This window comes from Lutjanus erythropterus, chromosome 12 (assembly GCF_056507025.1).
Source record: "Lutjanus erythropterus isolate fLutEry1 chromosome 12, fLutEry1.hap2, whole genome shotgun sequence".
Lineage (NCBI taxonomy): Eukaryota > Metazoa > Chordata > Actinopteri > Lutjaniformes > Lutjanidae > Lutjanus > Lutjanus erythropterus.
Window position 1 is genome coordinate 33,033,144 of NC_139328.1, and position 12,822 is coordinate 33,045,965.

A 12,822-nucleotide genomic window follows, 5' to 3' on the forward strand; every position below is an offset into this window, starting at 1 on the left:
TTGGATTTTCTCTAGAAAAAAGAAAATTATTTTGTAGTAAGTGCTATAAAACAGGACCAGGATCAGTAGATAGTGTAATACAGTAACTGTACATGGAGTGACCTTGAGTGTATGTCACAGATTTCTTTTTGGGGGGGGTAAAACAGACAGAATTATGAGATGTGTGTTTCTGGTAAAAGTAAACTTCTATTGTAATGAGCACCATAAAGTGTGACCAGGATAAATACTGTAATAAAGTGACTATACATGGAATTTACTAACTCAAAAAAGTGTGTTAGTGTTAAGTTCAAATTGAAGTTCTCATTTCAGTGAGCACAAAACAGACTAAAACAAAGGAGCAGCCTGGCACAATGTGCCGCAGTTAACATCAGACACCATACGGCTCTGACAGACTCCACTGCTGCTCACCTTTTGGGTTGAGTGGGCACAGTGAGGAGCTTTTTCACACTACTGAGCCACAACAAACTTGTACCTCAAGGGCTCCACACAGCTGAAGTAAACCAGATCTGGCCATATTGCCCCAAATGTTCACCAGCCAGCAAAATAATGGACAATGAGAGTAGTTATATGGGCCAGACCTGCAGTACCGTCTCTGTTACAAATACTAGAACCACCTTGTTCTCATAGGAGAAGCCTGGATAAAACTCTAGCCCTTCAGGAAGAACCCCTTTTTGGAACCCTCTTTTCTAGGAGAGTATGATGACTACAGAGAGCTGTGCCTCTATGTTTAAAGAAATATGATTTCATTTGATTTTATCTCTTCTTCTGTGAAGTTTTTGTCATTGGATGTCCACTTTTTGACGCTTGCAGAAATTAAAAAGTTGTTTTATGGCCTCTGAGGGAAAAACAATAGAGCTAGAAGACATCCACAAGTGGGAAAAACATCAAATCTAACCCCTGAGCTTGAAAAACCATATTAGTCTCTCACATAATGTAATTGAGTTGCTTTGGTTTGGATACCTCCGTAATGTATGTGATGATTGGATTGAGCCATTGAGGCCCTGTGGCGAAGCAGCAGCTGATTAAAATTTGGAAATTTAAAAGGGAGAATTGTGTATTGCAGTGGTATACTGGAGTTTAAAAGTCTCAACAGATAAACCCATCATGCCACATTGGGTATCTGCTGCTGTTTCAGATACTATATAGTGTTTTTATGTCTTTACTCGGCCGGAGTGTTGGGATTTACTTTGTAGCTGTCTCTGCCTGTAAGGTTCAAGCTGAAGTTGAGGACGTGTGTTTGAACTGCCAGTGCCTCACCTGGTGTTGGTACAGACATACACAAGGTTAGTCATCTATTATGGATGACCGGGCGCGGCCGGTGGAGGACACCGTGGTCACCTTGTTGGATGTGAAAGCGCAGGGAGAAGCTTTGAACCCTGCATGAGGAAGCCTCCAACTTTAGAACAGTGCACATTAAAAATGCAGGAGCAGGACTGGAAATTACTTCTTGGATCAAATTTCGAGACCATCTTCAAGACTGCGTGTGGAAAAAAAATTGACTGAAACTAGTTGGAAAAATTGTATATTCCCTGGTAAGATTATAGCCTGGCTGGGGCAACAGACGAAAAATGTCTTTTTTGGCTCTAGACCCCGACTTTGGTGCAGTTCATTGAACTTGATTCCCCTTTAGGATGAGGCCCATAATAAGGCTGGCTTGTCTTCAAGCCTAAAAAATGCTGGAGCCCCAACTCATCCATTAGGGCATAAGCAGTCTCGTGGAGGGCATGGTGGCCAGGCAATGAACTGTGGCAGATTAGACGCTCCGCTTCCTGGCTGAGGCGACCTGGCCGGGATGCACAGACCTGGGACCGTTTCAAGTCCATTTCATGTATTTGATAAAAACATGGCAACAGCGCTGTAAAACACAACCCTTGAGATTGTTGACGGAAAGGCAGGATTTTGTTGAAAGACTAGTGACTTTTGGTATGCTGTTAGTGGCATGTGGAATGTAGCAACTATATTGATTATTGCTTATTGTTTAAGTAGTTTTTCAAGTAAAAATATCGAGCTGTACCTTTGCTTTCTCTGTGCACTGACAAATTATTTCTGGCATTTTGAGTGCTTTTGAATTTTACCTTCAAATGAAGTTTTAGTTAGATTATCTTACTAAATTGGAAAGAGTCTCTGAATGTGTGTCCTTCAGTTTTCTTAACAAAAGTTCATCTGATCAACTTGGTGTTTTGTGGAGGACCCAAGACAGAGCAGTGTCGAAGGCGAGCTCTTGAGATCTACAAGACATATTTTTTAGTCTGCCTTTGCAATTGTCGTTTGTTTCTGTAATCTTTTTATTGTGTTAAATTTTTCCTATCTCTCAAATATAATTTGTTTCAGTATGTGCTAAAAGAAACAAAAGGAAGAGTGTGGCAAAAAGTGTCTGAACTCAACTTTTGAATTAAAAAAAAGCTGACTTGAACTTGTTAATGTACTCACTGTTATTAAGACAATCAGTTGCCACCAACATTTTAAGTTTTGGGTTTTATTAACCAGTGATTTTGAGTTAATAGTAATTAAGACATTTAAAAAAAGAAAAAGACTGAGTTTACAAAACATGAACTACTGGGTTTTCCTGCTTTATCAAATAATTCACTTTCGTTAAATTATTTGGAATGAAAGGAGCGAATGACAATTCTGAGTTGCATATACTGAAAACATCTAATCAGTTCTTTTAACTGTAATCAACAAGTACATGTAGCGCTAACTTCAAATTTTAAGCTCTGATAACCGACAACTTATGCGTTCATGAAATTTAAAAATATCTGGCAACTGATGGGCTAATCTTTTGAGTACTGCTAACTTATTCGAGTTAACAGTATCGTGTATTACAACCTCTAGTCTCAATACACCACTGTGTAGTAGTGTAATGGACCCCTGTTAAGTGTTATACTACCAAATGGCATGCTGGGTACAGCTCGCACTACATTGCTCACTACAGTACATTCAAGAACAGATGAAGAACCGGAGAGATCAGGGATGTTACATTCTAGCCTTGTAAGTTTGCCATTTTCCATTCTAAAACTAAAACATTTCTACCATCAGCAATGTAACTTGCAGAATGAACACTTTTGTTCATGGGAATAGCCTGGTCCCAAACAGCTAGTTACTAGCAATGACAGCAGCCAATTGATTATCTTACTTTCACTATTAGTTAAATGTTATTTTTGCCTAAAAAGCCCGTCCCTTCTGAACAGGCGTGTTTTGAACGGGCACTCTATTGAATGTTGGTTTGTCATGTCAAATAGTCTGAATCAAGGCCTGTTTACTACACAACATTAAGGACGTTAATCATTAATCAATTAATCATCATTACGAATTTATCAGATTAAACTGTTTTAATTGATAATTAAGCAGTAGTATAGAAATGACAGTATTTGGGCCTCATTTAACATTGTTTTGTCTGGCAGAGCCTTTGTTGAATAAGAAAACTTTTATGTAAATTTAAAAGGAGAAAAAATTAGAAAAAATATCTTATTTATTATTAATCGATCAACTGATTGTTAGCATTTTTAACTATTGCTTGCGGAAAATGCACAAAATTTGCAACTGTACACAAGATCACTTTAGGCTATCTGAGACAAAAGTTTACGATCGTGGTAAAATCTCTGGTTGTCAATCCAAACTGATGGTCCGAGATCACAGAGACAAACAGGACCATATTCTCACACTTTGATTCCTGCTGCAGGCTACAACCTACTTCTACAAACGAACCAATCGGCACGTGACATGAAATGACATGACATTTTGGAAGTGCCATTTTTGAATATAGTTCCACGATTAGTTGATTAATCGATTAGTCATTCAAAAGAGAATTAGTTAATAACTGATTAATTCTTTTAATCATTTTTTAAGTGGAAATGTCAAAAATGCTGGTTGCAGCTTGCTGAATGGAAGGATTTGCTGCTTTTCTTTGCCATCTATGTCCAGAATTGAAGTCTTTGGGTTTGAGTGTGCTGGATGGACAAAAAAAGCAAAGTCAAGATGTCATTTTGGGCTCTGAGAAACTGTGACAAGCATTTTTCACTTTTTATTTTATAGACTAAATGATTCATCATGAAAATAATCCGCAGATTAATCAATAATTAAAATAATCTAACGGTCTTGCAAGATCCATCTCCTATAGTGTGACCTGCATTAAATATGCATGATTGTTGTTTCACAGTCTACAGACGTCTTCAGACAGGCTGTCATGTTGGACAGGTTCTAGCTGTCTCAGATCTCAGTAAGTACTTTGCTGAGTACGATGTTAATATTACCAACAAACCTTAAATTGAACAAAAGTGGAATTATCCTTTATTTCATCATGTTTCTTGCCTGCAGCTTGTTGCATAACTGTATCCCGGAGAGGTTTCCTCGGATGTTGCTGGGACCTGAAGCAATGAAGACATTCACAGCTGCATTCCTCTGCTTCCTCCCAGAACACCACATGTGCTGACCGCTGTTGTCCTGCGGTCTCCAGAGACACGCGGTCGAAAGAGGTCCGGTGACAGGTGCGCGCCTGAGCTAAAAAGCCCGTAAAAGCAGCCTTCACAGGACCCTTTTTGTATCCGCGAGGAACTGAGCAAGTGACACGGCTTTGGATTTATAGGTCGGGGCCTCCAGCCGGGTGGCAAGCTGCAGCGGGGCCTGGGCAGCGCAGCGGCAACACCGCTTCCATCTGTTGTCACGGTCTGCTCATATCTGCATGCTAATCCGTCTCAACCCACACCTTCACGAAAAAACACCCTCGTGGCAGCGCTACCGCCGCAGCTCTTTCAGGATGAGGAATTAGCAGAGCAGGGAGCACAAAGACACGGACCTGAGGTTGATGGGATGTGAAATGCAGATAGAGCAGGGAGTGAAAAAATGTGAGATTAGAGGGAAATCAAAGAGGTAGGAAGCAGAACCTCAGCACTGGCTTCCTCATTTCCACATAAAAATGCTGTCACCACTCAACCCTGCATGCCCAGTAGATGTTTGCTAATACATGCAAAACATGCAGAGGATACTCAAGGTCAGTTATTAGTTTCAAGGGCTCAAGATCAGTGACATTCAGAGGGTGTCGAGGCGTGGCTTTCCATTCAGCAGATGTAGCTGCTGGCGAAAGTCTTCTCAAGCTGACTAATCATTTGTGTATGCAGCTATAATATGCTTTCAATGTCTGAAAATACATATCATCCATCAAAGCACGATTGCAATGTCTTTGGGCTGGAAAAGGGCACTGGGAGTAGGTGTGGCATATCTAAGATCTAATAAATATACATTTCCTCAGGCAAGAGGAGGAAGCTGCAAGATCTAAGGATTCATTTCCTACTCTGCAGACATAGCAGATAAGGTTTGATACAGTGCAAGCATGCAAGAATCTACATTTTGCTACTGAAATGTGGAACTATAAATGTATGTTCCTCACAAAAATACAGATTTTTCACTGCATATAGTCTGTTAAATGTTTAGGTATCATGAAAAGCATGATACCCTGGAAATTGGTAAATTCCACAGTTTTCCATATTGCGTAGGAACCGTGTTCATTTTTTTAAGTCATTTTTTGATAACTGATTAGAGACAAATAGCAGGTGACATCAAAAAATAAACTGATTTTTTGTGGTCATATAAATAGGGCATGCACCAAATTTGGTGAAGACAGGATGAAATATGTGCCAAAAGAGGCAAATCCAAAATAAAAAAATTAAAAAATATCATTCAAATCTGTTATTTCCAAGGATCCTACTGTATAAAAATATTACTTCTGCTCCTTGCATTTTAAATCATCCATCCATTTTCTTCTGCTCATCCGGGGTCTGATCGAGGTGGCAGCAGGCTAAGCAAGGTATTCCCTCTCCCCAGCTGTGTTTTCCAGCATTTCCAGATGAGAAATGCACTCCCCTCAGCTGGTTTTGGGTCTACCCTGCGGTCTCCTCCCAGTGGGATGTGCCTGGGAAACCTCCAACGGAAGTTGTCCAGGAAGCATCCGATCAGATGACCGAACCACTTTTTGGTCACTACCCAAAGCTCATGACCACAGGTGAGGGCTAGAACGAAAATCGACTGGTAAATTCAGAGCTTTACCTTCCGGCTCAGCTTCCTCTTGCCATGACAGTGCGCTACAATATCTGCATTACTGCTGATGCCACACCAACCTGCCTGTCAATCTCACACTTCCCGTCATCATGAACAACACCCCAAAATACTTGAACTCTTTTACTTGGTGCAGCAACTCACTCCCCATAATATTTTGATTAATTCTGCAGCTCTAGTATGGATTGATTTTATTGTTCTAATCACTAAGAAAGCCACTGCTTCAATACAAGAATTCACCCTGTCTCCCTCCATGTCTTTACAGTCATAACACACCCATACACCATGTTGAACACGTCCGTGCCCTGTGGCAGGCTTCAAAACAGCAGGCAAGACTCTCGATACGTGTCCTGTGAAAACTAATCTGACAGTGGCGGAGCATTTTGAAAAGTTTTGACTCAGATATCACGCACATTTGGAATAAAGGAGAGTTATACCAGAGAGCGAACTGTAATACACAAAGATGTTTTGTAAATGAAACATTTCCGCCTCTAAAACAGCCATTGTTGCATGACAGACGTCTGCAGGATTTATCTGCTCACCTAAAACCTTTACTCTGAAGAATGTGTGCATTCAGCTGTTTCATTTGGAAAAACACGGGGAAACAAAAACAAGAGGGAGGGACGTGTTATCTCACCTCGAAGATGTTATCTGAAGATGTTTCAGCTTCAGGGAAAATAACTCAGCCAAGCCAAAGTTATTTCTATATTTAAAGCCATATCCGTCTCAATGAAACAGTAAGCGAGAACAGCTATTCCTTTACTTAATTTTAATTTAGCAAATGAAAGATTCTGGCCAATTAAAAAGTTCTTTTGACTGCGTATCAAAAGAAGAGACGTTGTAAGGCTTTAAACTTTCTGTTTTCAGCTGCTTTGTGAACGTTCAGCCCCAGAGAGTGGAGAGTCTCACCATGACGGAGATGTGCAGGATGCGGAGCTCCTCCTTGGCAGAATCGTTGGCCGGGTCCTCGGTCGGTTCAGGGAGGTTCAGGCCGCCGTCCTGGTGGTGGATGTGGAAGAGCAGAGTGCCGTTCTCCAGCCACTGCTGCCTCCAGCGCACCAGAGGGATGTCCTCCGAATTCCCAGAGATCTCTGACAGAGACAACAGACAAGAAAAGGGAACTAAATGAGAGGCGGTTTTCCCTCGCAATCACTGCCAAAAATCATGAAGGAGATCCAGTGGAGTCTGAGCAGTTTATCCAAAAAAGACAGACATCTGGATTTAACTTCAATAGTTAAGATTTAATATTTTTAAGACACACCCGCTAATTAGTGTTATACAGCCAAGTTTATGCTGATACTTTTCAAGCTCTTTTGAAGATATTTTCTTGTAATTGTCAGCCAGGGTGGGTGCCATTTCACATTTGTAGTCACGCTCGCTGTAAATCACTGCACTGAAATTTCATATAGACATTTCCAGAGGACAAATCCTCCACCTCACAACATCAGATTGCCAACTTTGGATTGAGATCATGATCTAAGGTTTCCACAAGCTACTCTTCAGGGGGAATTGTCAAGATTGTAGTATTTGGTGTTGTCTTACTTGTTTCCAAACTTCACATATCCTCATTGACTAGCAGAACATGTGAACATATCAATACAGTGATCTCGACAACTAGAGGTTAAGCTGGACACATTACTCTTCCTTGGGTAATGTATTGTGAATAATGCAATTGAGTTGTGAGTACCTGAAAAGTTTTGGCTTTTGGCTTTTATTTATAACATCAAATAAAATTCAGTCAAACACCACTACAACCTGAAAACGACCTGAAACATGGATGCTCCATCTAGCAGCTTCATTGGACATGTCCGGATGTGTTCAAGCCACCAGAGCCAGAGGATGGTGACAGGATGGTAGTTTTTCTTTTTTTTTTTTTTTGTTCTGTGTTGGGGTTTTGGAACTGAAGTAAACTACTGGGTTGATTTGGACTGAGAGAGTTCATTAGGGACTGTTAAGGAGGGGAAAGAGGTGTCGTTTTTTGGGCCTACAAAGCGTTCGGTTACCATGGCTCTGGTGGGACACCGAGCCATATTTCAGGTCCGCCCCAAAAATCCTGAATGCAGAAATCGTGAACAGTTTAACGGTCTAACTGCACAATTAGGTACTACATAATTCTCAGTCTTTTCACATTTTCAGCAACTATTTTCTAAACTCCCTTTTGCCTTTACGCAGACTTTAAAATATCTCTGTTGGAAGTTCTGGTGTGGAAGTTGGTCCTGATATTTATGCTTCCCACATGATGAAACCTAATGACTTGAAATGCTGGTCAGTTTTCACTCATACTGCAAAATATCTCAACGACACACTGTCATGTATATATTAGAGATAGTCAGTTAGTCGTTTCAGTCATTTCTCAAGCAAAAATGTGTTGTTGCTTTTATTTTTCATTTCTGACAATTTTTTAGTAAATGAGGAGTGTTTTGGACAGCTGGTTAGACAAAAGAAGCTATATGAAGATGCCACTTTGAGATCTAAGAAATTGTAATGAGCATTTTTCACAATTTTGACATTCAATAAACGATTACTTGTGAAAATAATAGGTTGATTAATCGATACCATGACGTCATTCTAGATGATCAACTGTACTTTGTGTTTAGTGCTGATTAACAAATGTTAGCATGCTAACACACCTCCAACATGGTAAAAATTATACCTGCTAACTGTTAGCATTTAGCTTAAAGTTATGTCAGTTTCTATTATTGTAAGCAGTCAGTAAAATATCACAGTCCAGTGATTATTTGGGCATTACATTAACACCCGTTTCACTCTTCTGCAGAAATAAGTGTGTGAGGGTGTATGAGTAACCCATGCCTGTCCCGCCCACACCTGAACCCCGTCTATCAGCTACCAGAGTTTTTATCTATGTGAGGAAGAACAAAAACCACAAGAACTTATTAAACTCCAAAGATAAAGATGAGTAAACAGTGATTTTATGGAGGCAGCGGAGCAGAAGAAACATTGTGCTTTGTGTCATACCTCAGCTCCTCAGACAATACATTCCTCTCCTCACTGTTTGAAGTATTAGTTATGTACGCCAAAACACACAGAGCGCAGAAATGGAAAACATTATAAATGCATGACAGAGCTTTATGGGTGATTTTCTGTTATGTAAGCGTGAAGAGTAGCAAAGATGCATCAGGCTCATAAGTCAGGAGAAGTGAGAGCGCTGACTGGAAGACATAAATTGAAACAGAGATCACAGAGAGTGCAACCGGGACTCCAGACTGAATCCCATCTCCGACTCTGCAAACAAACTGCTCCAATAGGCTGCTGCTGGAACTGAATTATGTCCTTGGACACATTTTGTGGTTTCATTTTAGTTCATGCAATACAAATCACTCCAAAGTAAGAGATCATTTGGAGGGCAAAAGATGTCAAGATTACAACTTGACTTAATTTGGTTAAAGAAGCAATATGTAGCATTTGTGAGTGCAAAGATGAGCAGAGCAGTCCAAATGGGGAGCTGGGGCCATAATCTTTATGTTAAACAGCTTGGCATCCATGTTTACTATACGATCTATGGAGCAAGTTGATTCCCGCTCCTTCTCCCCAGACTTGGAAAAGCAAAGCCAGACTCCACTAACATATTGCTAAATTTAACCATTATAAACATCTAGTGCTTTTAAAAGGTTATTAATGATTTATTACCACTCATAAACAAACACTTATTCAGCAAACATTCTGTGTAATGTGACACAGGCAAAAAAAAAAAAAAAAAAGCAGCTATTCTTGCCCAGAATAATAATTTCAAAGGGGGACACTGCGGCTGTAGCACTGTAGTCAGAGAAGTGAGTTTTCTTGATTTCTGATGACATATCATGGTCATTTTATGATTTACTACAGTACATATATTCCAGAGATCTCATCTAAAAAGTGCAAATATTTAAGATACAATTCACCCTGGATTCCACCTGGACATTTAGACATTTTGAGCCTGGTTCTACTTGCTTCTACTTCTGCGAGTTTTTCCTCAGCAGTGTGGCCAAGTGCTTGCTCATGGTGGGAGCTGTTGTGACATCTTCTGTTATGTTTTGATGCTATATTAAATAAAAAAGTTAATTTAATTGAACCTGCAAACTACCAAATCAAATCAATCAGTGATAATTAATGGAGAAATGGTACAACATTATCAGGTAATGAATTTTTAAATGGTTAAATTCTTAATGCAGATTCATTGATCCCTGTTTTCTGTTCATAAATCTCCCTTTTAAAATAAAAACAGCAACACCAATGTAAACTCAGGTTTTCAGAATGATCATTTTGTCGTGTAAAATATGTCAACACTGATTACATTTAGATTTTATGTAAATCATGTTCATCTTAACATGTAAAATATCTGTTTTGATTTTGAGATGTAATTTGCATTTACACGCAGAGCCTGGGGCTTATTTCTTACAAAACACAAGATAATTGTATACTAAAATATACACACATTTACACATAAACACACACATACTCTGAGCACTGAGATTATACTCTTGGGCACAAACTCAAACACACACCTTCATTTTTCACCACTGCCTCTCATCAATAATAAGAAACTACAGACATACATATTTCAATTACCAGAACCATTATTTATTCATGCAGTGTGCAGACTGGGCATTTTAATTTTAGAAATGAAAGATTTTGGCCAATTAAAAAGTTCTGTTTTGTTCAAATCAATTTAGAGAGGTTGAAAAGGACTGCAAAAGCTAATTGAAACAGGATTCTGACAGACAAGACAGACAAGGGAGGCAAGAAGTATTAAACAAGTTGGGTTATAATATAAAAATCATCGTTATCCGAGGAAAACCAAACTTAGTGATTGATGATTTTGAATTTTTCAGATAAAACGAAGGATCTGTGTTCCTTGGGTCGAGGAAAACGTAAGATGAATGAACCGATTAAAAATCCATTGGAGTATCTGAAAAAGCATTGTCAGAAAACTGAAAATGGATCGGTTTTATTTCAAGCATCAAAAGTTGATGTTTGGGGATGTACATGGTTTCACAGGACAGATGAAATAAAGAATTTACAAAGGCTAGTCTGTGTATTTTTTTTCCTCATAAAAATACTGTGCATACTCCTTTTTCTCAGGCTAACTATCACATCTGTGAAGGCTCCACTAATGTACAGCTTTTGGAGCAATATATGTTATATCTTTTTCAGAGACGTCCCTGCTCTATCTCAGAAACACAAAGCCATGACTCATTCTGCATGTGTTCAGCGTGGCTTCGTAGTAAAAGAGACTCGTCTCCTATTGAAAATGTCTGGCGCATTATGAAGCACAAAATACAACAACAGACACCCCAGACTCTTGAACAGGTATGAGTATGGAAACATGGTATTAAATGCACCCCATGGCTGAATTTTTAAAGACCAGAGTATTGCTAAGCTCCAATGTTATTTCTTCTTTTATCTGTGCTTTTTAAGGTTAGGTGTAATTTATTATCACACAGCTGCAGCACAGCGTCTCCTCATCTCTGCTGTGTTGATGCAGCTCCTCTTTGATCTTTCAAAATGGTACGTCGATGGAGAAAACAGGACTGGACAACTTTTTGGATGTGTGTTTAGAAGCTGAGATCTGAATCAAATATTACTCCTAGATTTCTAGTAGTGGGCGTGAAATTTGTGGACAGAGGACCAAGGCTATTTTTGATGGGAATGATGGAATACATCTGATCAACAGCACCTTAGCTCAGCTAAGTTATAGTTAGTCAATTCTAATTCTGTTTCGAAATGTATTCTTTTTTTAAACATATCATATTTTTTAAAGTAATTATTTAGTGATGACAAACAACTGATAAGAGTATTGTAAAAGTACCATATCGATAAGCTGTATTGGTAGTAGTAACAGTAGTTGTGTCAATAAAATCTTAATGATGTCTCTACTCTTGAGCATCTGAAGTCGTCTATCAAGCAAGACAACAGTTAGTGTCTTATGTTTCCACAAGCTTACTGAGTGTTTTTAAAAGAAAATTTGATGTATCAAAGTGGTAAACAATCTCCTGTCTCGTCTTTGTATTGTATTCTAGGGCTGCAACTGACTGATTATTTTTTATAATCAATTATTTTCTTGATTCATTGATTAGTTGTTTGGTTCATAAAATTTCAGAAAATCGTGAAAAATGTCGATCAGTGTCTCTGAAAGCCCAGGATCGTGTCTTTAAAGGTCTTGTTTTGCACACAACCCAGATATTCAGTTTACTGTCATAAAGAAGTAAAGAAAATATTCAAATTTATGAAGCTGGAATTAGAGAATTTAGACTTTTTCTTCTTTAAAAATTACTCAAACCAATTAACCAATTATCAAAATGGTTGACGATTACTTAAATGATCAATTAGTAATTGATTAAGCAATTAGTCATTGTAGCTTTACTGTATTCAACTGACTGCAAGCTGAAAATGTTTTGCAAATCACTGCTTTTTTGGAACTGAGGTTGTTATAGTTACTCGGTGTATTTGTATTCTTTTATCACTGTTGTTTAGTTTCCATCGTTGGCAGCTGATGCTCTCATATCCAATTAGGAATCCCATTTAATGCCACCATTTGCAGGATGGTACACAGTGCACATCCTTATACTGTTTATGGATTACTTTGGACACTCTGCCATAAAACAGACTATTACACTAATTGCTAGCATGACCCAGTGCTGCACACAAATCTATTATCCAAATATATTGTGCCACAGCTCTGCTGGTATACAAGCTATCAAATAATTTAAAGCTCATTTTACACGCAGATGTCACAATGAACTTAACAGAGAAGCAGCGCGAGCACAGTGCAGAGCA

The 12,822-nt window shown here is 38.9% G+C and overlaps 1 protein-coding gene across 1 annotated transcript in view; it reads right to left on the reverse strand.

Moving 5' to 3' along the window:
• LOC146318276 (astrotactin-1-like) overlaps positions 1–12,822 on the reverse strand; it is a 425,337-nt gene that overhangs the window by 308,615 nt on the left and 103,900 nt on the right. The window contains exon 2 of the mRNA XM_084732515.1: positions 6,958–7,139. Coding sequence (XP_084588641.1) covers positions 6,958–7,139 — 182 coding nt within the window. The remainder of the gene's footprint in view (positions 1–6,957; positions 7,140–12,822) is intronic.